The sequence below is a fragment of the Protopterus annectens genome, chromosome 3.part1, assembly GCF_019279795.1.
Source record: "Protopterus annectens isolate FY-2018-M chromosome 3.part1, PAN1.0, whole genome shotgun sequence".
Lineage (NCBI taxonomy): Eukaryota > Metazoa > Chordata > Ceratodontiformes > Protopteridae > Protopterus > Protopterus annectens.
Genome location: NC_056732.1, coordinates 1,646,265,065 through 1,646,291,212, shown reverse-complemented (window position 1 = coordinate 1,646,291,212; position 26,148 = coordinate 1,646,265,065). Strand labels below are relative to the sequence as shown.

Here is a 26,148-nt window from a genome sequence, read left to right as displayed (position 1 = left end):
GGATATTCTTTGGGATGGGCAAATTATTCCCGGGGAAGATATAGATGGAAGCAACAGCAAATCTCTTGTGAGGTGGCAGTTTAGGATGATAAGTGCAGCTGGGTTGAAGTCAGGGATAGGTGTGGTGAAAGGTGAGAGGTTGAGGCTACTGGAGTAGAGGGTGGCTACACCACCCCTTTTTTTTTTGGGAATCTGTTAGAGTGAAAGATATTATAGCCAGGTAGGAGTATTTTGTTGTTAGTGATATGTGGCTTGAGCCAAGTTCCACAGAAGGAATGGATGTGAGGATTTGAGAATCCCAGACCTCCTGTCTCATCCAACAGGCATGACTCACCCAGACTTAGCAGGCCTCCAGTTCCATTGGTTGCTAGACAGCCCAGGCTCTCCTCCCCCATCTGTCACATTAAATTACCTTCCCATAAAGCTTTCACCAGAAAGATTTTAAAGAGCAAATGGAAAAGAAATGTTCTTTGGGCCCTAAGCAAAAACTTCCTTTCCATTCATTTTCAGCACTGATTTCAAATGTCTTTGACTTTTTAGCCACGATTTTCAATGAAAGGGCTGGTTCCTCAACTGTTACAATACAATTAGGAGCCATTTCCAACTTTCATCTGGGAGTAAATAATTCTACTTTAGCTTCTTCTAAATTTTGCAAAGCCTTTTGAAGGGAAACATTTCTACTTAGACTGCCTTTAAAGGATCCTGCTCCTCCTTGGGATCTAAACATTGTAGTTCAGGCCTTGACTCAGTCTGTCTTTGAATCTTTGGCTAAATCTGATCTAAAATCTTTGACCTGTAAAACTGTTTTTTTAGTTGCTATTATATCTGCCAGAAGAGTGTTTGAACTTTAAGCATTGTCCTCTAAGCTTATTTAGTTTTTCATAAGGATAAGGTTTCTCTATTGACCAATCCTTCCTTTTTACCAAAAGTGGTTTCTGATTCTGATATTAATCAGGTCATTAATCTTCAAGTGTTTTTTCAAATTTTTCGAACAAAGGTGAGTATTTGTTACAAACTAGGGAAAACCACCGCTAATTCAAAAGCCAAGAACTCGACTCAGGCCAGTCCAAAACGTAAAAAACATGAAAAACAACAAATTTTATTAAGCCGCTGTAAAAGCTTGCACTAACTTCTTCAGACAAGCAAAACATTCCCACCATTACAAGTGAGTTTAAATACCAGCATTGAAACACTTAAGCACGCCCCTTGCTCTCCCTTTAGCTCCTTAAAGGTACAGATCACAGCTAACTAAGGTGCATTTGCAATTCTCTATTAACATAATAAAAAAATAAAAAATTCATACACCGAGACTGTAATAATAGCAGGCTTTGAAACTGAAAGTAAAAAGCCCAATATTTTGATTATTAAACTGTATAAAGTAGATAAATATGTAAAATATATAATAACATAAAAATAACAATGTTCAACCTACAGCATAAATACTAATAATGGTAATCAAAAATTACCTATGCATACATTGTATCTTGCTAAAATAACTAATGTAATGATTATAATAAATATAATGAAATTAATGCATACTGTCCTAAGTATCTAAATAACTAGAACAGCTACCCAAGAAAAATAATATAATAATAATCATATCTCACTAAATAATAAAAATAATAATATAGAAATATAAAATATGACGTAACATATAATATAACATAAATTTAGGCTACTCAGTATAGTTTTAATACTGTTATTAAATAAAACAGGTCTAAAAGTTAGCGTATCTAGACCTAAAATTACTAAATAATAAAATATGAATCAATAATATATATTGTAAAATAATGATAATGATGTATGATCATAACAATAACTGATAACTATTAACCCTCCACCACTGTCGACTAATAAAGAGTTATAAAACCATTAATTTGTTGACTCTCATTTTTCATTTTTTGACTCTCATTTTAAAAAAAACTGTGAGAATAAACAGCTCGTCACCTCTTCAAACTTTTAAGTTTTAAAAAACAACTAATGGATAACGAGCTGTTAAGACCAGGGATATGCTTCAATCTTAATTGCCAAAGAAGCTCTTTACATTCTAATCTATATGTCTCAGGTCCATAAGAATTGGTATTATACAGTTGATCTATAACCATAAATGTAAACTCATGGTTTGGGTTGTTCTGAATGTGCATAGCCAAAGCATTGTCCATTTTCATTCTTCTTATGGCATACAAATGCTCGTACATTCTTTCCTGGAGTTTCCTCTCAGTCTTGCCAATGTAAAAACTGGGGCATGATGAACATTGAGCAAGGTATACCACTTGGGTACTGGAACAAGTGAAACGTCCTGATGAGGAATTTCCTGTTCTTAACTGTAAAGGCTGTACCTGCCTGGACAAATCTGCAATACTTGCACATATTACATTTATACATGCCTGATCTTGGTGTTACTAAATGTTAGGGCCCCTTCTGTATGTTGTCAATGGGCCTTTATAAAAAAATTGGACCTCCAAATAACTCACTCTTAATTATAGTAACTATGTCATTGGCATCTGTATTAAAAGTTAAAATAAAATTGGACTTGGACATGTTTCCCTGAGAATCAGAGCATACAGGTGATGGTGAATGACTCAATTCAGGAACAACATGACTCAAGATAGAAGAAAAATAGCCATTAGCTCTCTTGGTCTTAACTTCAAAACACAACTCATCAATCAAGGTTTCTGGATAACCTCGATCCAGAAATAAATTGGCTATGAAATCACACTCTTCCAAAAATTCACTATCCCTTGACACCATCCTAGCTGCTCTTACAAGTTGTCCTTTGACTATAGCCTTTTTCTGGTGAAGCGGATGGTCACTATCATAATGTAGATAAGAATTAGAGAAAGTTGATTTCCGATGGATTCTGGCTCCAAACTGACCTAGACTTCTGTCTTTATAAAGTTCCACATCCAAATAGGATATCTTCTCCATGTCTATTGTACAAGTAAATTTCAGCCAATCACTAGGTCTTGGGCTTCTTCCAGTGAGCCATTAAACAAGATAAACATGTCGTCCAAGAATCTTATGTACAGAATGACTTTCTCTTGAATAATATTATTGGGAAGGCAAACGTTCTTTCCCAATGAGTCATGACCAAATTAGCTACACTGGTGTCGGCACACCAATCAACTGATGGAACCATCTGTTATTGAATGTGAAATAGTTACATGTCAAAATAATATTCAACAAACAATTACCATCATAGATATCTCTTTGGGTGGAGTTTGGTAATAAATCATCTCCAATTGAATCCATTCATTGAAGAATATAAATCAATGACGTCAATGGTCAGAAAATAGGCATTTCCTTCAAAGGTAGCTAGTCCAACAAAGGACCAAGAATCTCTGGCTATGTGTGGTACCTGCGATACATATTGTTTGAGGATGGTGTCTACTACCTTCGCTGCTGCATAGGTAATACTACCCCTCGCGTTCACTAATTGGCGCATAGGGGGATCACCAATACTTTTATGAATCTTGGGATTACCAAATAATGCTGGAATGCGTGGTGAGGATACTGAAATAAAATTGTAAATGTCCATATCCAGAGACCCACTAATGAACATGTCTTCAAAGTATGCTGGTATTTAAACTCACTTGTAATGGTGGGAATGTTTTGCTTGTCTGAAGAAGTTAGTGCAAGGTACTAATGAAAAGCTTTTACAGTGGCTTAATAAATTGTGTTGTTTTTCATGTTTTTTACATTTTGGACTGGCCTGAGTCGAGTTCTTGGCTTTTGAATTAGCAGCGGTTTTCACTAGTTTGTTTTTCTGGTCTTGAAAGTTTATTTCTTGAGTATTTGTTACATTCGTTAGATATGCACAGACAATTATGTTTCCACCTTCACAGAACTAAGGATTTAAGAAGTCCGAGCAATTGTTCATTTCCTTTTCTGATTCAATACTTGGCAACCCAGCATCTAAAGTTACTTTTGCCAATTGGTTAACTGATTGTATAACCTTTGTTTATTAAAAAGTGGGCATACCTTTGCCAAAACCACCCAGAACCCACTCTATGGCAACTTCTTCAGCCTTTTTGTCCAGCACTTCCTTGGATGATATTTGTGCAGCTGCAGCTTGGGCTAATACTCATACCTTTATTGCTCATTACTAACTACACCTATTCTCTAAGGAAAGAACAGCCTTTGGCTTGAAGGTGTTTCGGAATAACTTCCTTAGAGTCCTCTCAGGAATTAGGTAGCTGGGGACTGTGTCCAAACAGTTGAGGAATAAATGAAAATGGACAACATCAGATTAAAAACATATGTACTCACTAAGACATTTCATCTGTGTTGTCCATTTTCATTCTTCCTCAACTTCCCACCTACCTTGTTCTGAGATTGAAGCGTATTGGAGGAACCTCTGTTCCTTTTTTGAGCTCCAACTTCCATTTTTTTCTTATTTTCCACTGCTCTGTTAGTCATATGGACAGCAAACTAGATCTGTGGCATGTTAAGTTGGTGGGGCATTATGGGTAAAGGAAGGAGCTTGAGAGGTTAATAATTCTCTGATCTGGAAGAAATTAATGAGTTAGATCTGAGAGTTGGATCCAAGCCCAACAGTTGAAGAAGAAGAATGAAAATGAACAACACAGATGGAACATTAGGATAAGTACATAACTTTTCATTTAATAAATTATATATGGATTAGTAAAATAGCATATATTGCTACTGTATATATGATGCAAAATATTTGGAAAAAAAAATTATTGAGTTAATATTTAGATTTATCTGGGGCTCTGCATTAAACCTGGTGAGAAGAAAAGTGTTGTATATGAATAAAGATGAAGGTGGTTTAGGGTTACTGAATCCCATAGTGTATGGTGAATCATTAAATTTGTACTTGTATTTGTGCTAAGTTGGATAAATGTAAAGGAAAATAACTTTGTAGCAAAAATATTTAAAATAAAATATGCTAATGAGTTGAATTCAATGAAATTGAATAAAAGGAAAAAAGGATGGAGAAATGAAGAAATAAAAATGTATCAAGAAAAAATAAAAATATGGAAGTTAAATATAGAAAAAGTGGAAGAGAGTAGAATAATTTGGTATAAGAATAGAATGATAGAACATTATTTTATAAATACATGGAAGCATTTGATGGAAGAAAAAATAAATACCATAAAACAAAGAAGTAAATAGTGTATGAAGAATGTAGAATGTCAGGATTTTTTATGGAGACTGCAAATGAACAGACTACCAGTTAAGGGAAACATGCCTTATAAAAAGGTAAATGAGAGCATATACACTTTTTGTGATGAAACAGAAACTGCAGAGCATGTCCTTTTGACATGTAGAAGAATACAAAAACTATGAAAAAAATAACAGAGAAGAATATTTTGAATGAAATTCAAAACTATAATCATTTAAAGATGGATATGCTTGAATATGGCAACAAACCAAAAAGCAGCAAATGAATAACCAAGAAGAAAAAAGTGCGAATGACCAAAAATCCTCACTCTGCAGTTCAGGAAAATGTTCACCAGCTTAAACAGTAGCTCGAAAGAAATCCTCGTCAAATAACAAGCAGATGTCAGCAAAAAAGTTTTATTCCACAAAAACGAACAGAACTCCAGTCTGTAACTGTTTGCACACCAGACCTTGCTTATATATGCTTAGGTAAACATTAATTAAGTTATTGCATTAATTGCTTAAACAATTAACCAATTGTGCAGTTAGTCAAACTTGTTTTTTTAAAAAATAAAAAAATGCTATTACAACAATCCATGTTGAAACCTAACATGCGCACTTGACATACTCAGTTATAAAAATATAAAAAAATTCTTTTTAAAACAGTACCAGTGCGCAACACTTCAAATGATGAATAATAGTGTTCAATAAATTGTGATATACGTATAATCAACCATGAAAAAATAAAAAATAAAAAAAACATCAATGGATAATTCACGTAGATCATCTACTAATAATATTGTTGTTGCCACCATTAATATGCATGTCAACAGTTTAAGTCAATGAAAAGCTTAGTATGACAGATATTTGTAACCAGTATGCAGAAAATTTTGTTGTTGTCCATAACAAAATAACCATAAAAAATTAGAAATAATGATGATGTTGTTGATGTCTCCCTACTATACACTATCAATTAAAATCATTTCCATACTGTAAATATAAGCGCGTGTGTAATATGCATAAAATATTTAAAAGGATAAACAAATAAATGTTGCAAATGTTCGAAATACTACATGCCAACATGACATGGTCACTTGTTTTCGTATTTTCTAAAAGTTGTATAATAGATGCATCACACATTTTATACAATAATGCCTAAAATATTAAACCAAAAATCTACATACATTGTATTGTCATTAAAATAAGACTTTGATTAATTAATGAATGATTAAACCATTCCACCTCATGGAAATGTACTGAAACTTGCTTTACAGGTAATCATTACAACCGTTTTAACCATACTACATTGAATATGAATGTATATCTATACTTGTAAAAATAAATAATAAATAATAAAGTAATACATCAATTGTTTTAGTCTAACTTCTTTTGCATCCAAAAACTTATAATATAATCAATGTAATATATAAATAAGTGAACAGTTAATCAATAAAAACCAAACCAAATGCTTGAATATGGATTTTACAAGAATGTAAGTAAAGAATATGTTAAAACTTTAGATAAAAAATTGTTTTGCTTTATATGGACTATTTGGATTGAAAGGTTAAATGAAATTATGTTTATTGGTAACTGGGTAATAGCAAATATAATACAAAAAAATGAAATGGTGGTGATGGAAAAAGGAGTGGGGTCTATATGCGTATGAATGGGATTTGCGAGAATTTGAAGTTATGAAAAACTGATGTGAATATATTAAATTACATATAATTGTAAATATGTAAATAGCTGTATATTTTTTAATAGATGCTGTGGGATCTTTTACATCCACCTGAGTTATCACTGACTCAAGCAGATGGAGCTTTGGTTTAACATATCATCTGAAGGACAACACGCTCAGGAATGCAGTATCCCCCTCATACCACACTTCAGTGTCAGCAATCAATCTATGTGGTGTGGGAAAAGAACTCAAAGCCTTCTGCACCAAAGGTGAGTGTGCTACCTGTTGTGCCACTGACACTGACTCAGGGTGGTGAGTGAAGATACAAATTGTGAGTGGTGCCTAAGTTTGTAAATGGAGAATTTTGTACTTTTGTGTTGAGTCACCTTGTGGTCTTGGTAGAGGCGGAAAACAGTCTTGTACCAGTTTTCGAACCTGGAAAGCAAACTTTAAATAAATAATTAAAATAAATAAACATGACTCTCTGTTTAGAGCTGTACTTAGTGGGATATTTTGCTATCAGTTAAACAAAACACAACAAAAACATATGGAGATATCAGCATGATATTAATATGGTTAAAGTGCTGTCATTTGTAAACAGTTATGCAGGTATTATTGAATTCTGTTTCCTTACACAAAAATCATATTTAAGTTAGGACTTTTTTCTACTTGAAACCATATGAACTGTGTAAGCAGCAGGTGGCCAGAACCCCTCCAAATGCAGTAGTCATCAAATCTCAAATCCTTCTTACTGTAAATATGTACAACGTGTGTGTGTGTGTGTGTGTGTGTGTGTGTGTGTGTGTGTGTGTGTGTGTGTGTGTGTGTGTTTGTGTGCACATGCTTATACATGTTTCTAACTGTTTTTCAGACAATCTTCTCAGTTTGTATTCCACTATCTCCTATACAACTATTGTGCAGTCCCTATCATGTCTTATTTTGTGGGTTATTCCATTTGCCACTATGGCCACCTTGCCATAGATACTATAAATACCATTTCACTGAAAATATCTATGAGTAGCAGAATATAATATTTTGCTTACTTTGGACATCATGCCAGCATTAGTCACTACTGCAGTGCATCACAGAGGCATGGAACTAAGAAGCCATTGGACACTTAGTCCTGCTGTATAGGTTCTAGTACATTCTTTACAGGATGTTTCTATCTGTAAATCATGATAAATTTAATGAGAAAACAGTAGTAAAAAGGCCTACTACCATAATAAATGTGGCATTTGTGGTTATGCAGTAAACTGTTGTCCCAGCAATTTTCAGAAATGGAACAGATTATTGAGAACTCTCAGATATTCCATAACAACTTTAACTACATATTTTGCAGTGATAGATTCAAAAAGAAACGATTGCTTTATATTATGTGTTTCTTCTTTCAGGCTTAATCATTTATTATAGAGCTTAAAACCTAAAGGAATGCACTTTCTGTTCTTTAGAAATATCTGTAAGAAAATTGTTTGGTGCTTTATTTTTGTCAATGTCCCTTTGAAGAGCTCTGACCTGCATTCCAAGTAGGACTGAGAGAGAAAGAAAGAAAGTGTTAGGGGTAGTAAATGCAGGAAGGACCTACTCATACAGGCAGGGAATATTTGTTACATCCCAACCCCAAACAACTACAATTAATTGCATGGATAAGAAGAGTCTTAGTACCTTTTAGGCACCTTTTTCAGAGGATGTGAAACAAATATTAAAAGAGGCAAGAAAACCTGCTGCTAAAAAATCAAATATTAGTAAGTGGAAAAGATTTTCTAGTTGGTACCAAGACAAGAACCAGGACGATTTTAAGGCTTGTGTGTCTCTGGTTCTACATTATTTATGTAAGTTACTGTCCTTTGGCCTGGTTTACTTCTCAATCAAAATACATTTGTCTGCCATTTCAGCATGTCTGCCCGTGGACCCTGCTCTTTCTATGCAATATCTTGTGAAAATGTTTTTGAAAGAGGTATTATATAACAATCCTCCTAGAAAACTAGTGACTTCTCCTTAGGATCTTAATTTTGCCTTGGAAAAATGAACTCTTGCTCCATTTGAACCAGCTCATTAGGCTCACTTGAGGTTCTTTAACATGGAAACTGGTGTTATTAATTGCACTGACTTCTGCAGGAAATGTATCTGAGTTGCAAGCTCTTGTGATGGATTAGCCTTATCACATTTTTCACAAAGATACATTTTCCTTAAGAACTAATCCTTCATTTATCCCTAAAATGGTACTCAAGTTTACTTTAAGTTAAACCATCCATCTCCCTGACTTCTTTCAAGAATTTAAAGTGAAAGAGAAAGGATACTCCATACTTTGGATGTCCACAGACAACTCATCATCTCGTCAGGGCTAAATCTTTTAGGAATTCTGATCAGATGAAAAGAAGAAAAGCAGACTACTTCCATAGGGCTGTCTCTTGCTGTTACCTTTTATTATACCTACCCAACAAGGCAGTTCCAGGCTGGGTCAAAGCTCGTTCTACCAGGACTTTGGCTTCATCTTTTGCTTTTTCAAAATGTTTAGATTCTAGAAGCAGCACCTTGGTCCTCTGTGCATACTTTTGTGAAACACTACAAACTAGATTCCTTCTGGGCTTTGTTAGGATCATTATACAGGGGCTACTGGATCCTCATCCTTCCTCCTTCTTCCACTTAGTGTAAGCTGTGGTAATCTACCCATATTGCTAAAGCTACTGCAGGAATGATCAATATGATGAAAAAAGTACAGTTACATAAGTAAACTTACCATATCAATACATGTTCGAATGATCACTGTTTCAGTAGCCACTCCCTCTCTCATCCCCCTTGTTTTGGTATGTTTTTGTTGCCAAGATGAGGACTTCTATGTTTGTTTTCCCTATCATTGACATTTTTAAGGTTGTAGACTTCCTCTCAGGTGGCATGAAAACTCTAAAGGGCTTTGCTCGCAAACACTCTTATCTTCAGCTTAGCTCAAACTGAATAATAGTCTGGGTACATGGAAGGTGCCTTTGAATCTTTGGAAAACGGATGACTGTGTGATGTCCCCACTCTGGGACAGACATCAAGGAGCCTGAATCCTCACCACTGACACTGGAGAGTGACATTCACTTGGAATACAGATGGACACACTCAGTATTTCCAGATGCAGACCTCTCTGCATTAAGCACAATTTCCCTTAAGACCACACAAGGAACCCACTCAGCCCAGGGTCTGGGGTTCTCTAACTGTCTCCCTCCAGGTCCCCAGTAAGAGTTCCCACTGGTGTAGCTGCAGAGTTCAGTACTCAGCCAAGTACCCAAGCCAAGTCCTCCACTCCTCTCTCTGTGAAATCAGTGCTTTGTGTCCCTGCTCCAAGTAGCTGACACACACACACACACACACACACACACACACACACACACACACACACACACACACACACACACCTGGGAAAGGCTGGCACAGGTCTACTAGCTATGCCCCCTTCTGTCCAGACTATAATGTAGTTATCACTGCCACCAGGCACTACAAAGCCAGCTATCTAAGGCTCTTGCAAGGGTACCTAATTATACTGAGTGAAATTAATATTAATACAAATGGTAATGTTGACCAAACAGTCAGAGTTTCAGGAGTGGCCAGAGTTATCACCAAATAAATATATGCAAATAGTCTCAAAGCTTAAATATTTTCTAAAAAGGACCAGCCACAATGAAAAGTTTAAATACATTTAATAATAAATAATAGAATATGAAAATACTAAATATATATTTACAGAGTTTCAGTCACAGGGAAAACTAAAAATAGCACTGATGGAAAGTTTCACACTTATAGAAAAACAGTGTTTAGCTAGTGTCACTGTCTATTCCTGATTAAGTAAAAGAATTGTTGTTCCTGCTTACTGGATAGAGCAAGGCAAGATGGGTGAGTGGTCGTTGTTGTCAGATCTAAGACAGTATACAGAATGCTCCTGAGTCTTCAGAATCCTCTAATATTAAAACATTATTTCTGTACAGAATGACATCACATACATCTTGTCATCTGACACTGTTTCCCGCAGTATCCCCCATCATTAGAAGCTGCAATACATACAGATAGAGCTTTGTTCAGATGTGGTGCAACTGCTGGAAGTCATAAAACCATAAAACCGTACCACTCTTCCTACAGGAGCTACAATCTATTCTCTAACACAGACACATTGCATCTCTGGCTCCAGTCAAAACTGTGGGATAATATCTTTATGACTTAACCCATAAAGTAATTTAATTTCAAGAATATTTGGCAAAGTCAGATGGATTAAGATTATGCTTATGTGAACACTTTTTGAATTGTAAATATCCTTATGTTAAAAGAATATGTAATTGTTTATATTTACTTCTTTAAAATCAATAAAATTGTTTAAAAAAAGATTAACCTCTTCATTTTTAGTATATGCTGTTACAATGTATACATTTAAACATTTGCAATAATGCATGTACATCTCTTTTCCTTCCAGCAAGGCACACTGTTGATACATTTTAACACAAGCAAACATCACAAACACATTTTCAGTACAAGCATCTCTACAAATCAGTTTGATATGTAAATGATACATAATTGTTTACAAAATTCCAGCTAGCGGTGCTGGCATATGTTACAAATCCACTGTCCTATTTCTCCTGGCATGGCTGGCAGTACCTTCTATCATCACAGGCTGTTATATCCTTAGCAGGATATAAGCCATATAGATAAGGCTATAGCACTAGCAATCATTCGAGCATCTATTGTTATGTTATGTGTACTTATACAACTGTACTTTTCCCTTGAGCACTTATATACTCTACATTTGGTTTGCTTAGCTACAGTTAAGTATTTTTTGTCATTTGTTTTGCTCCCGCTATCTGCTGATTATCACCTCCCTCCTGGCCAATTGATCCCATCTGTTCCTCTTCACTGGCCTGAACCAGGAGGAGCCATCATGCAGAAATCCTTTAGGCATGGTTTAAGGCTGAAAACCAAGGACAATTTTTTTTTTTATATTATTCCAATTTACTTAACATGTTAATAGAACAAAAGATATTGCATTAATATTTGTTTTCTAAAAAAATAAGAATTAAGAAACTCTGCCTGGCATTATTGACTGCAATCCTTAGTGATGTAGCAATAAATAAAAAAATTATATGGGACAGGGCACAAATATGAGAGAAAACTCATGAACAGGTTCTGCAAAATCAGGGACAGTTGAGAGGTATGAATTAGTTCCACAAGAAGGACTTGTGTAGTGTGAAACCTCATAATGGTTGTGTTTTAAAATATGCTTTTTAAAAGGTATTACATCAATCCTCTGATACAGTATTTTTAATAATAAGCTATGTTGTTTATACTGTGATTTGGCATTTCTTATAGTATTGTTAATCTATCACTAAAAGCAACTTGCCTTACATTAATGAAAGTGTGTCTGTTATCTTCCCCTTCTGTTATACTAAATATCTTAACAAAAGTTTTTTTTATATCATTGGATTTAATAAGCAAGTTAACTGAAGGAGGTCATTTGTTTTACTAAGGAAACAAAACTCATTACAAAAACATGCACTTAGAGCATTTCTACCCGGGCCTCTGCTGAAAATTGGCTTCGTTCCAAGTCAGACTTTCCCGGTTAACAAATGTTAAATATATAAATTATTCTGCTCTTTTAATACTACCTGAAGTGATTAGTTTTGTTGGGTAAAAGCAACACTTTGCTTACTGTTGACATTTTTTATTTTGATATTTCAAGCTATTTTGTAAGACTGTAACATTGAAGGTACTAACAAGAAGTGGATATTAACTGTTTTTATATTATTATTATAAGTGGTTGACATGTTTTCTCTCCAATAACCCTTTCCTAGCCACTTTTAACAACTTGTGATATGTCACTGTTCAGCTAGTGAAATTAGATTAGGTCAGCTCCATTGGCATAGAGAAATAAAGCCCTCACTATGACCTAGGCAACCCAAGTTAGATGAGCAGTTCAAGCACCTGCTGGAGCTATTCGGGAGGAAGAGGAATGAGGAGACACTGCCTCCTCAACTCTTTAAGAAGTGAGTATGTAGGGGGCCTGCAGTGGTAGTGGCCATCACAAGAGCCCTCATGGTGATATCAGTACCATGAAAGTGAAGCTGTTGGTGTGGTAGGTGAGTGGGCAAAGAAGGATATGCCACCACATAGGTAAAGATGTTTCACATGTGGTGCCATTGCACATCCACACATGGGTGACATGAACCTGTATGTCATTGATAAATAGGCATTAAGCTAAAGCCTCAACTTGACCACAGTATTATAGATCCAGCTTCTGCACTCCCTTCCATTGTCAAAGAGGCATATAGATCTTCTCTTCTGGAGGGATGGGTCACACCTGGCTACCTTCCAGTATTTTGACCCTGGGAAAAAAGGAGCTATGAAGGAAAGCCTGGGATCTGAAGTTATAAATAAGCTGGCAAAAAAAAAAAAGATTTTAGGGTTAGCTTAACTCTCTGGATCAGTGCACCATATAACATCTACCAAGCACCTTTAATATATCACATATCTTTCATGAAGTGACTAAACAAGAGATGTGAAAGATCATTCCTTCATTCTTGTCTATATCTTTATTTTTACCCTCCTTCAAACTCAAAAGCTTCTGCATTTTAATCAATTATTTTTAGACCATGGTTAAGCTGCATAACCAGTTTTGCATTTATTAATTTCTGATCATCTGGTACAGTTCAAATTAAGGCACAATGTTGATGGGCACTTTTAATGGTATTTTAAGCTGGTCAGGGTTGTTTGACTGAAAGATCTGATATGTATTTCTAGCTGTGCTTAAAGTGCACTGGATTGATGTTTAACAGGAAATAACATCCCCTTTCTCCATCAAGGAACAGTGCAATGTAAATGGTGCTATGAAAGTTATTTACAGATCTGTCTGTTAACTGGGGTAGAACACTGATTCGTATGGACCTTTTTCAAACTCATCCCAGGAGCACTGTCTATTTAAGTGATGTATTCATTCATATAGTAGGCAGGTGGTGTCTTGAGGAAAGCAAACCCTGGACTTCAGAATGAATTTTGTTAATAGCTTGTAGCCTTAATCCTTGACACTTTCTGTCAGATGTTAATTAATTGTATTTAATATTTTTTATAAAAATTAATTTATTATAGTGACAAAACTTGCTTTACATCATTTGAAGTTGATATGAAGTTTGAGCCAGGTTTCAGTTAGGAAGAGAATATCTGGGGAATATATGCTTATGCTGGCGTGTAGTTCTTGGATTTTATTGCATATGCTTCTGATGTTTAGGGATATTATAAGTAGGTATGTTGTTTTCTTGTTGGCTAGGAGTTGAGTTGTGGGTGGTTGCTTGGACTAGGGTTTGTGGTTGGGTTGGATTTGGGAGGACCAGGGTTTGGATGGATGTCTCCAGTGAGGGCTAGTTTATAGAGGGTGTTTAGGATATGTTTTATATACATAGTAAATTGCTTATGGTATCTTAGGGATATTTTATTTTTGAGTGTGTTAGATGTTTGGTAATGGAGTGTGTGTAGTGGGAGAATGGTTTTGGTGGCAGGGGTGTGTAGTTATAGTGTAAATGTTTGAGGGTGGGTGTTGAGAGAGTACAGTGGAAGTTGTTGGGGCATGTGACTGTGGATCCTTGGTAGTATATAATGTGAGCTAGAACTACGCAAGTTAGGATTGTTATTATATTAGGTAGCATGATTGCGTTGGATGTAGGGGGAGGGGGTGAGTAGTAGTGTAGCCTAATTGCTGGCAATTAGGAGTGGGGTTAAGGCTATGAATAAATGCAAAGGTATTGGGGGCAGGTGGGAATAGGGGGCAGGGAGGGGAGTGGAGTGAGCATAGCAAACGGAGTGGGCTAGAACCCCCCAGGCTAAAGATTGCAAGGTAAGTGTCTAAATAGCCAAATTGTTAGGAGTTATTAGAATCTAGTAGGAAAAACAATCTATAGACCTAATTTCAACTGTGTCCTTTCTGGGTAGATACCTAGTTTGAAGCAGACATAAAGTGGCGGTTTAAGTACCTTTTTGCCTCTATTTTACAAGTGGGCAATTCCAGTGTATCTACTGGGTTACGTTTTTTTGCCTAGAGCTTTATCTTGGTTTACTGATAACTAAAAAGAAAAAGTTAACTGGAGAATGTATTTACAGCAGATGGGGGTGGGGGTGCAACTGCCATCCCTAGCTGTGGGTAGAGCCAGTTATTTCTGCTTTAGACCAGGTACTTTCTACAGTAGCAGGCTAAGAGGGAAATGTAGCTAGACACCTACAATAACTTATTTTCTGTTTAAAGCCCTTGAGTCCTTGTGGCTGGTTTCTTCACTGCAGATGTGGCCAATGACCAAGGATTCAGCAAGTGGGGGACTGAGAGAAAACCCGTTCGCAGTGACAGTGGTCACTAAATGAAAAGATGGAGACAAAAACAATTATTATGTTAAGGTCTCTGAAAGGGGAATGAGAGAGAAGTACTGTAAAAAGTAACTGAAATAATAAATTATCACCCAGGCAGGAGGGGTATTGGGTTTAAGAGTAGCAGCATGTTACACTATTTACACAGGCAACTGTTATGGATTTACATATGAAGCCCTTGACATAAAAAAAACACCTGGCTTAATGATATATACCAGATAATTTAGGTAGCCCATGAATTTAAAGAGACACTTCTATCACAGATATAGCAGTATTGAACGCCAATGAGTCAAGAAGACTGTAAGATAACCTGCATACACCGCCAAAGTGAAAAACTGCCACAGCGTCTCAAGAATCACAATTCCGTATTCACAGACTCCACGGCCAAGTGAAAACTTGAAAAAATATATAATTTATTGCACAAAAAACAATCCAGGTTAAGCGCTTTCACACACTAAATCGTGTGCTTCCTCAGAACAATATTTCCCCATTCATACTCTGTTTAAATAGCTGAAATGGCGCCAAAAAGATTTAAAGCTATATTACCATTATGATACTACGGTCTAAGACCTACAATGTAATATATACATAAATATAATTTAATATACATAAATTACATATATTTCATAAATTTAATCACATAATACATAAACAATGTGCTCCTATTGTACCTATCTAGTACAAATATACAACAGTACCAATATATGTCATACTCTAGATAGAATTGAGCTAAATAATGCATTCCTACATATGTACTATATATCTTCCTAAATGTTATAACTCTATCTATCCCCCTAAAAACGCCACTCTGACTTTTCTTGACAGTACGCGCTTGTTTTTTCACAGATATAGCAGTAGTAAACTATCACAACAATTGTATATAACAGTACTTAAATATCGCAACACAGACATTTACATATCTACATTGCTGTAATATTTACCTGGCAGGGGGAATACCATGATCAAGAAGGTGGTTTCCCCAGGGTGAGGCTCTAACATTGCACATTTCAGTTGGGTTGACCCCTGTGATTTCCCCAAATGTGGGAAACTCAACTGCATAATTTATATTTATTTGCACTAATACGATTTACCTTTCACTAACAGGTTTCATTAAAGCTCCTGCTACTATTACAAACTCTGAAAACCTCTTTTTTTGCTTCCTAGTAAGGCAGTTTCCTATATACAATTCAATGTATATCTGAGTAGCCATTTAGCAAATCAGTTTAACCTTTCTTATGTTACATTACTTTCAAGATATCTGCACATAGCTCAGAAGTTAGTGTGCCTTGCTACTGTTAGCAATGCAGAAACATAAACAATTTCTTAGTTATGAGAATGATAGCATTTTTGTTTACATTATTGTTTTAACTTCTCATTCATTATTATTATAAATCAGAACTAATGCAAGCTAAAGTTCAGCATTGACAAATGCTTGTATCTATTTTTTTTTTCTTCAGTTCAAGGAACTTCCAGATGAATTGTCAGAACTGACCTGTATTACAGAGCTTGACATATCAGAGAATGGCCTAAAAAAGATGCCAGACAATATTGGAAGCATTAAAAATCTACTCAAGTTAAATGCTTCCAACAACCAGATGTCTCAGCTTCCCAAATCAATAACAGCTCTGAATAGCTTGCAGTATATTCATCTAAAAGGTGAGTAGCAGGATTATATAATTTAAAAATATATTAGTGGGAAGCTGCTATACTCTTCTAGGTGGGAAAGCATGACTGGTTCCATCACAGAGGTCAGCAAGGAACTGTGCTTAATTACATATTCACCACTTCTCAGTGAGTGTATTCTTACATGCTTGCCAAACTGTGGGCTTTTCCATCAGACATATATACATGTATAAATGCTGACATGCATGCACATATACTCACAAACATTTCCATCTGTATGTTGTATGACAAGCAACTTGGCACATGTAAAGGAGAAAAACATAAATTTTCAAATGATGTGGATATACTACAAAAGGGCCTTACAAAAATAGATGCTTGGTGCCAGAGCCATGGGCTCAAGCTTAATGCTAAGAAATGTATATTTATCCCCTTTGGGAAAAAACATGTACCCATGAATTACCACATAGGTGGCAGTACACTAAATACCGAAAGTGTGATGAGAGACTTAGGGACACAGGTGGACAGTAATCTCACCTTTGATAACCACCGCAACAAAAGTCAGGAAATCCTTCTATGTGGCATACCTCATCACTAAGGGCTTTTCATCCAGAAAAAAGGAGGTCATTGTCCCACTGTACTCATCCCTCATTAGACCCATTATAGAGTACAATGCCCGGTTTGGTATGTACCTCACAAGACATCTGCAACAGCTGGAAAGGCTGCAGAAATACCTCACTAAAAGAATCACAGGCGTAAAGCAGATGCCCTATGCTGACCATCTAAAAAAACTCCAGCTATACTCTGTGGCATATCGTCTACTCAGAGGCGATCTGTGCTTAACATACAAGGCCATGTCAAACCATGAGCTGCTGGACATGCTCCACTTAAAGAAATCCCAATCCCTCAGAGCCACATGCTCCAGGGATCTAAACCTTGTCATGACAATGAATAAAACATGCTGGAGGGATAGGTTCCTGACCCAGAGACTCCCCATACTCTGGAATAGACTGCCCATACATGTTAAGCAGAGCACCTCCTTGGCTCTCTTCAAAAGGAACCTTGACAATTGGTTGGGAGATATTGAATTCACCCCAGGGATCACGTCAGTCGCCCTGCTAGACAGGGATCCAGAGAAGTAAATATTGTGGGAAGAAATACCCAGGGAATTGTTATGGCTAGGCTTGTATAGGCCCTAGGGCCAATAGCCTAGTACCAACCTATGAACCTATGAGTCTATGAACTGCTAGGTAACGTGCAATGCATAGCGGCTCATAACCTATATATTTGCACAGTACTGTGTATGCAGTGCAGAGGGGCTCATAACCTATATAGTTGCATAGTACAGTGGCAGTGCTCATGATTCTGAAATATGCCATACAAGTCATTTGCATTATTGCCCCTTGCATGGAGACATCACATATGGCCACCTAGTTGGTAAGTGCATCCATATATGTAAAGCCATAGAAAGTATGTAAGTACCTCACCCTCAATGTCTCTACCCCCATGTGTTTTGATAGCTTACAGGTGATGCAGGATACCCCCTGGAGCCCTAGGTTGATGACACCTGTACAAAACTCACAAGGTATGTCTGAACATCAGTATAACACTGCCCATGTCCAAATTAGGAATGTAGTACACCAAGTTTTTGGCCTGTTGAAATTCCAGATTCAGCTGCATAATGTGCCCCTGCCACAGCCTGTCAGATGTTTGTAGCATGCTGCATATTACCTAACATGATCCTCCGGAAGTAGCACGCTGGCCATCATTACCTGAACCCTCCTCACCTGCAATAGTAACAGCAGGACCTGTCACAGCCTGCATCACAACAGCCATCAGAAATTACACTGATGTCAATGAATAGTAACAAGTGTCTGCACCGCAAAACCCAGTATGGACATCATCCTTTTGAATCATACATAATTCTCCTGAATACACCCTAACAGCTCTGCAGTGTAGGCTGTCATAGCTTATTGCTTAGCTGCCTAATAATGTCTGCCAGACTACCCATAATACTCCTGAGTGGAAAGAAAGCTCTTTGTTATTTAATTATTTATTTACATTTGTTTACTGGGAAATTCCAACTGGATGCAGGTCCTTTTTCAGCAGATGCCCAGGGAGAAAAGCTCCACTTCATGTGCATGATAAATAGAGATACAAAGTTGCAGCAATAGTAATCAACATTACAGGTTGTTGGCTTTAATACAATAACAAGATATTGATTATCAACAGTATATACAGTAAATGTTGCAAGTTAAGATAGTTTCTTGTTGTTTATAATATTAATAACAAAGCTCTCAGACAAGATGTTAGAGTATGTAAAGACAACTAGCTATTTCTGACTGTGGTTAGTAGTGGCAGTAATATAGTTGGGTTAAGAGTCTAGGTGGGGGGAGGTAAGGGTAGGGATGTTAGCCTGGATTAGAACAAGGACAAAGCCAGTGCAAATTTAAGTGGAATTTGAGTGCAGTCTTGAAAAGGCTGCTGGAAGGTAGAGTAGTTATAGAGGGTGGAAAATTGTTCCAAAGTTTAGATATGGTACATGAAAATATGGCTTCTCCTGCTGAGTTTTTGGGTTTGATAACAGTGAGTTGATTTTTGTTGCTTGATCTTAGGATCCTAGTGGGGGTGATAGGGTTGGAGAAGGGTTTGAAGGGAAGGGGTGTTAAGGGGGTGATTAATAAGTTTATGAGCGAGGGTGAGTTGATTAAAGTTAAGGAGTTGTGGGAGTTCTAGCCAGTTTAGTTGTTTAAGGGAGATACAGTGATGGCTGCTGTAGGAGGTTCCAGTGGCAAATTTAGCAATTTTGTTGTAACAAGCATCCAGCTTGTGTAGGTCTGCCTGTCTGTCTAGGATTGGTAAGCATGGGGGATGCACAGAGTACGGTGGAGATTAGCTGGGAATTGGCTATGGAGATTCTAGCCCCCTTGGTTAGGAATTGATGGCTTCAATATAATGTTCCAAGTTTCTTGTGAACTTTTTTTTATTGTGAGAGATATGTGGGTGTCAAATCTAAGTTTGTTGTCTATTTCCACACAGAGTAATTTTGTGTGTTCTGATGGAGAGATGATGGTATTGTCTTTGGCAAGAATGTTGAAGTGGTGGGTGTTTTGGGTGGCTTTGGAAGGTTGGAACAGGAGAAGTTTTGTCTTACTTGGGTTGAGTAGGAGCTGAGCATTGGATAGCCAGCTTTCTGCAGAAGAGAATGATTCCTGTGTGATTTGTTGGAGTTCTGCTAGAGTGGGGGCAGAGCAGATGAGAGTAGAGTGAACTGCTACTGTATAAGAGATGCTTGTGTGGTGGCAGTATGTAGGTAGTTAGTGAAAATTGAGAATAGCAGAGGGCCAAGGATAGACCCTTGGGGAACTCCAAGAGTAACCGGGAGGCGAGGTGATATGTTATCGTCCCAGATTACTGATTTCTGGCATCCATGTAGATAGCTCTGGAACTAGTTGCAGGCTGATTGTGAGAAGGAGAGGTTGGGGAGAGTAGAGAGTAGTAGCTCATGGGATACCATGCCAAAGGCCTTTGAGAGATCTAGAAATACGGCAGTATAGAAAAAACCATTGTTTTTTTGATGAAGTATAGTGTTGATGAAGGAGAGCAGAACGGAGGTAGTGCTGTGATATTGCCTGAAGCCATGTTGGGTTTTGGAGAGGAGATTATTACCTAGGAGGTAGTTGGAGACCTGGGTGTTGATACATATTTCAAGCATCTTGGAGAGAGGAGAGAGGATAGCAATGGGGCAGTAATTGGAGAGGTTGGTGGAGGAGGTACCTTTGTGGAGGGGAATGATGTGGGATATCTTCCATATCAAGGGAACATAGCCCTCTGTTATGGAACAGTTGACTATAATTGAAATTGGGTAGGCTAGTGTATCAGCTGCAATTTTCAAGTATTCAGAGGGGAGGTTGTTAGCTGCAAGTTTGGTGGGTTTAAGTTTTGACAATAGTCTTTTTATGTTGGAGGTAGGTACTAAGGTGAAAAAGAAAAGAGGAGTGGAGGGTTTAGGGTTAAGAGTTGGGGGGCTGTTGTAGGGAAGTGTTGTATGTTTAGAGCTGTTATAGTTTCAGTGAACTGTTTGTTGAAGGATTCAGCAATACTGCTGGAGGAGGGGGGAATGGACGGCTGGGGGGTATCAACCTTCCCTGGGTGGAGGATAGTGTTAATAGTGGACCAGAATTGCTTAGGGTTGTGGTTGGTAGAGTTTAGGGTGGATTTATAGTAGAGGGATTTGTCTAATTTTATATGCTTTTTGGCTTTACTGCACAGTTCAAGGAATGATTGCCTATCTGATTTATTTTTTGTTAGTCATCAGTGCTCCAAGGCCTTATCTCTGGATTTCATTAGGGTTCTGGTGGTCTTTTTTAACCATGGGGCACACCTGGAACTGACTTTGGCATTTTGTACAGGAGCATGGGTGTTTAGGATGGAGAGGAAGGTACTGTTGAAGAAGTGGACACCCTCATCTAGGTTGAGGTATTTTAGTGGTGACCAGTTAATTTTTTGCAGGGAGGAGATGAAGGAGTTGGGGTTGAAGTTGGACTTTTTCCGTATTTGCCTGTGGATAATGGGCTTGTGACTGATTGTCTGGTGCCAAATTAGGAAAGTGTGGGAGCGGTCACTAAGACTGCCAGATAAGCAGCCTGCTAGGTAAGAGTGAGGAGCTTTGTTGACTAGGATCCAGTCAAGTAAGGTATGATTGTTAGGGTTTTTGTTAATTCGGGTAGGGGATTGAATGAGTTGAGTGAACCCATGGAGATTAAGGTGAATGGTTGGGAGACTGTTATTACTGGATAGCCAGTTGATGTTAAAGTCACCGAGAATGATGGTTTCCTGGGGTAGAGATAGAGTAGCCCAGCTAAGGAGATTTTCTAGGGGTGTAATATTTCGCCCTGGTGGGAAATAGTATCCTATGATATTGATTGTTTTGTTTGGATTTAGTTTGAGATTGGCATAAATGATTTCTTCATTGTTGTGGTGAGGGGCAGATGAGTTCAGGAGTTGAATATTAAGGTGGTGTTTAAATATCAATGCTACACCACCTCCTTTTTTGGACAATCTGTCTATGCGAAGGATGTTGTATTCAGGTGGAAGTATTTCCTCACTTTTGATATGAAGTTTGAGCCAGGTTTCAGTTAGGAAGAGAATATCTGGGGAATATATGCTTATGCTGGCGTGTAGTTCTTGGATTTTATTGCATATGCTTGTGATGTTTAGGGATATTATAAGTAGGTATGTTGTTTTCTTGTTGGCTAGGAGTTGAGTTGTGGGTGGTTGCTTGGACTAGGGTTTGTGGATGGGTTGGATTTGGGAGGACCAGGGTTTGGATGGATGTCTCCAGTGAGGGCTAGTTTATGGAGGGTGTTTAGGATATGTTTTATATACATAGTAAATTGCTTATGGTATCTTAGGGATATTTTATTTTTGAGTGTGTTAGATGTTTGGTAATGGAGTGTGTGTAGTGGGAGAATGGTTTTGGTGGCAGGGGTGTGTAGTTATAGTGTAAATGTTTGAGGGTGGGTGTTGAGAGAGTACAGTGGAAGTTGTTGGGGCATGTGACTGTGGATCCTTGGTAGGATATAATGTGAGCTAGAACTATGCAAGTTAGGATTGTTATTATATTAGGTAGCATGATTGTGTTGGATGTAGGGGGAGGGGGTGAGTAGTAGTGTAGCCTAATTGCTGGCAATTAGGAGTGGGGTTAAGGCTATGAATAAATGCAAAGGTATTGGGGGCAGGTGGGAATAGGGGGCAGGGAGGGGAGTGGAGTGAGCATAGCGAACGGAGTGGGCTAGAACGCCCCAGGCTAAAGATTGCAAGGTAAGTGTCTAAATAGCCAAATTGTTAGGAGTTATTAGAATCTAGTAGGAAAAACAATCTATAGACCTGATTTCAACTGTGTCCTTTCTGGGTAGATACCTAGTTTGAAGCAGACAAAAAGTGGCGGTTTAAGTACCTTTTTGCCTCTATTTTACAAGTGGGCAATTCCAGTGTATCTACTGGGTTACGTTTTTTTGCCTAGAGCTTTATCTTGGTTTACTGATAACTAAAAAGAAAAAGTTAACTGGAGAATGTATTTACAGCAGATGGGGGTGGGGGTGCAACTGCCATCCCTAGCCGTGGGTAGAGCCAGTTATTTCTGCTTTAGACCAGGTACTTTCTACAGTAGCAGGCTAAGAGGGAAATGTAGCTAGACACCTACAATAACTTATTTTCTGTTTAAAGCCCTTGAGTCCTTGTGGCTGGTTTCTTCACTGCAGATGTGGCCAATGACCAAGGATTCAGCAAGTGGGGGACTGAGAGAAAACCCGTTCGCAGGGACAGTGGTCACTAAATGAAAAGATGGAGACAAAAACAATTATTATGTTAAGGTCTCTGAAAGGGGAATGAGAGAGAAGTACTGTAAAAAGTAACTGAAATAATAAATGATCACCCAGGCAGGAGGGGTATTGGGTTTAAGAGTAGCAGCATGTTACACTATTTACACAGGTACAAAGTGTTTAATAAAAAAGGCTCAGGCAACTGTTATGGATTTGCATATGAAGCCCTTGACATAAAAAAACACCTGGCTTAATGATATATACCAGATAATTTAGGTAGCCCATGAATTTAAAGAGACACTTCTATCACAGATATAGCAGTAGTAAACTATCACAACAATTGTATATAACAGTACTTAAATATCGCAACACAGACATTTACATATCTACATTGCTGTAATATTTACCTGGCAGGGGGAATACCATGATCAAGAAGGTGGTTTCCCCAGGGTGAGGCTCTAACATTGCACATTTCAGTTGGGTTGACCCCTGTGATTTCCCCAAATGTGGGAAACTCAACTGCATAATTTATATTTATTTGCACTAATACGATTTACCTTTCACTAACAGGTTTCATTAAAGCTCCTGCTACTATTACAAACTCTGAAAACCTCTTTTTTTGCTTCCCAGTAAGGCAGTTTCCTATATACAATTCAATGTATATCTGAGTAGCCATTTAGCAAATCAGTTTAACCTTTCTTATGTTACATTACTTTCAAGATATCTGCACATAGCTCAGAAGTTAGTATGCCTTGCTACTGTTAGCAATGCAGAAACATAAACAATTTCTTAGTTATGAGAATGATAGCATTTTTGTTTACATTATTGTTTTAACTTCTCATTCATTATTATTATAAATCAGAACTAATGCAAGCTAAAGTTCAGCATTGACAAATGCTTGTATCTATTTTTTTTTTCTTCAGTTCAAGGAACTTCCAGATGAATTGTCAGAACTGACCTATATTACAGAGCTTGACATATCAGAGAATGGCCTAAAAAAGATGCCAGACAATATTGGGAGCATTAAAAATCTACTCAAGTTAAATGCTTCCAACAACCAGATGTCTCAGCTTCCCAAATCAATAACAGCTCTGAATAGCTTGCAGTATATTCATCTAAAAGGTGAGTAGCAGGATTATATAATTTAAAAATATATTAGTGGGAAGCTGCTATACTCTTCTAGGTGGGAAAGCATGACTGGTTCCATCACAGAGGTCAGCAAGGAACTGTGCTTAATTACATATTCACCACTTCTCAGTGAGTGTATTCTTACATGCTTGCCAAACTGTGGGCTTTTCCATCAGACATATATACATGTATAAATGCTGACATGCATGCACATATACTCACAAACATTTCCATCTGTATGTTGTATGACAAGCAACTTGGCACATGTAAAGGAGAAAAACATAAATTTTCAGCAGCTTAAAACCACAAAAAGCCAGTTTAAAAAATGCAAATCACTAGAGTGTTACCTTACTATAAACAGTCACCAGATTTTACCATATCAGTTCCCTACTTAAAATCATGCAATTTATATGTTTAGAAGAGCAGCGAAATGTTCCATGTGAAACACACAGACTTACAAACACATGGACACATATATGCATGTACTCACATGTGCACACACGCGCATGCATGCGCACACAAACACACACACACACACACACACACACACACACACACACACACACACACACACACACACACACACACACCTATCCATAATTACTTTCTTGTTTTATATAACTTTTAAACTAAGTAGCTTTGATAGGCAGTAGATACAGGAATGTAGATCAAAAAGGTTGGGTTATGTAATATGACAGAATCAAGTTTATTTTCTTAGTGAGCCTTTTATTACAGGTCCCATCATAGACTACAGTTGGCTCGTATAACTAGGTAGAATTCAGCTTATGCCTTCCAGTACCATAGTACAGTGGTTATGGGGAATGGCAGAACAGCACTGGTGTATCTACGGTACATACCTTATAGTATTAAAAGGAAAATTATGGACATTTGGAGCGCCATATATTTATTTCTTTATTTAATTTATATATTTAACAGTCATCCTTGCTAGCCTAAAAACACATAAGTACAATTGCCATTCATTATTCTGATGAGCTGAGTTCAGGAAAGGATGTGAGACTGCAGGTAGGAAATCATATTATCTTAGGGCAGTTCTGAGATGGATGCTTGGAAAGGGGTTACAGTAGTCATAACCTGTAGTTCAGACTGTTGAAGTAGCGCTATTGGTATCTCCTACTGGCTGGGAAATTAACAGTTGTTGTTTAATCCTTGCACATCTTATTCACCGGTTAACAACAACAAAACAATGGTAAATTCTCAACAGTAATACTCATATGAACTACAGAGTGTATTTTTATCAGCTATGGCAAGGAATATGTGCGATATTTGTGAGTATTAGCCAGTGACTGGGACAATTATTGAATTTGGATGAATAACTCTGTCATCAAAAGAAAATGTAAAAAAGACTTAAATGCACTATCACAATGGCTCCCACCCAATAACCTCATACTGAACACCAAAAATAAATAAATAAATGATCTTCAGCACAAGAGAAAATCTCTTTACAGCCCCATAAAACTGGACAATAAGACAGAGCATCTAAGATCATTTAGAAACATTACCATACTTCAAATACCTTGGCATCTGGCTGGACCAGTCCCTGAATGTTCAATTTCATGTCACCAGTACTATATGTAAAGTAAACACCCTACTTTTCTAGTCCACCCAGACAAAAATAACACTTCCTGTCACCAGGCGATAGACTTCAATTGGAAAGAGTGCTCTTCTACCAGAGCTAGAATACAGCCTCCTTTTTATTGCCAAGGCCTTATAAAAAAACACTCATTTCTGTAAGCTCTACCAATCACATCGGTAAATGAATCACATTAGCTCCCTAAAAAGAATACCACTATTTAGTCCTAAACAATGCAAAATGTCTTCCTATAAATGAAAGCTATACAGTCCTCCCTAGACTGTCTAATCTACAGAGTCTTACACCAAGATTCA

At 37.3% G+C, this 26,148-nt stretch overlaps 1 protein-coding gene and 2 pseudogenes across 1 annotated transcript in view; all 3 read left to right on the top strand.

Annotated features, from left to right (window-relative positions):
• LRRD1 (leucine rich repeats and death domain containing 1) overlaps positions 1–26,148 on the top strand; it is a 418,673-nt gene that overhangs the window by 110,347 nt on the left and 282,178 nt on the right. The window contains exon 3 of the mRNA XM_044067671.1: positions 24,039–24,237. Within this exon, the coding sequence (XP_043923606.1) occupies positions 24,039–24,237 (199 nt within the window). The remainder of the gene's footprint in view (positions 1–24,038; positions 24,238–26,148) is intronic.
• On the top strand, positions 16,106–16,259 carry LOC122798958 (annotated as a pseudogene).
• LOC122798957 lies at positions 23,515–23,668 on the top strand (annotated as a pseudogene).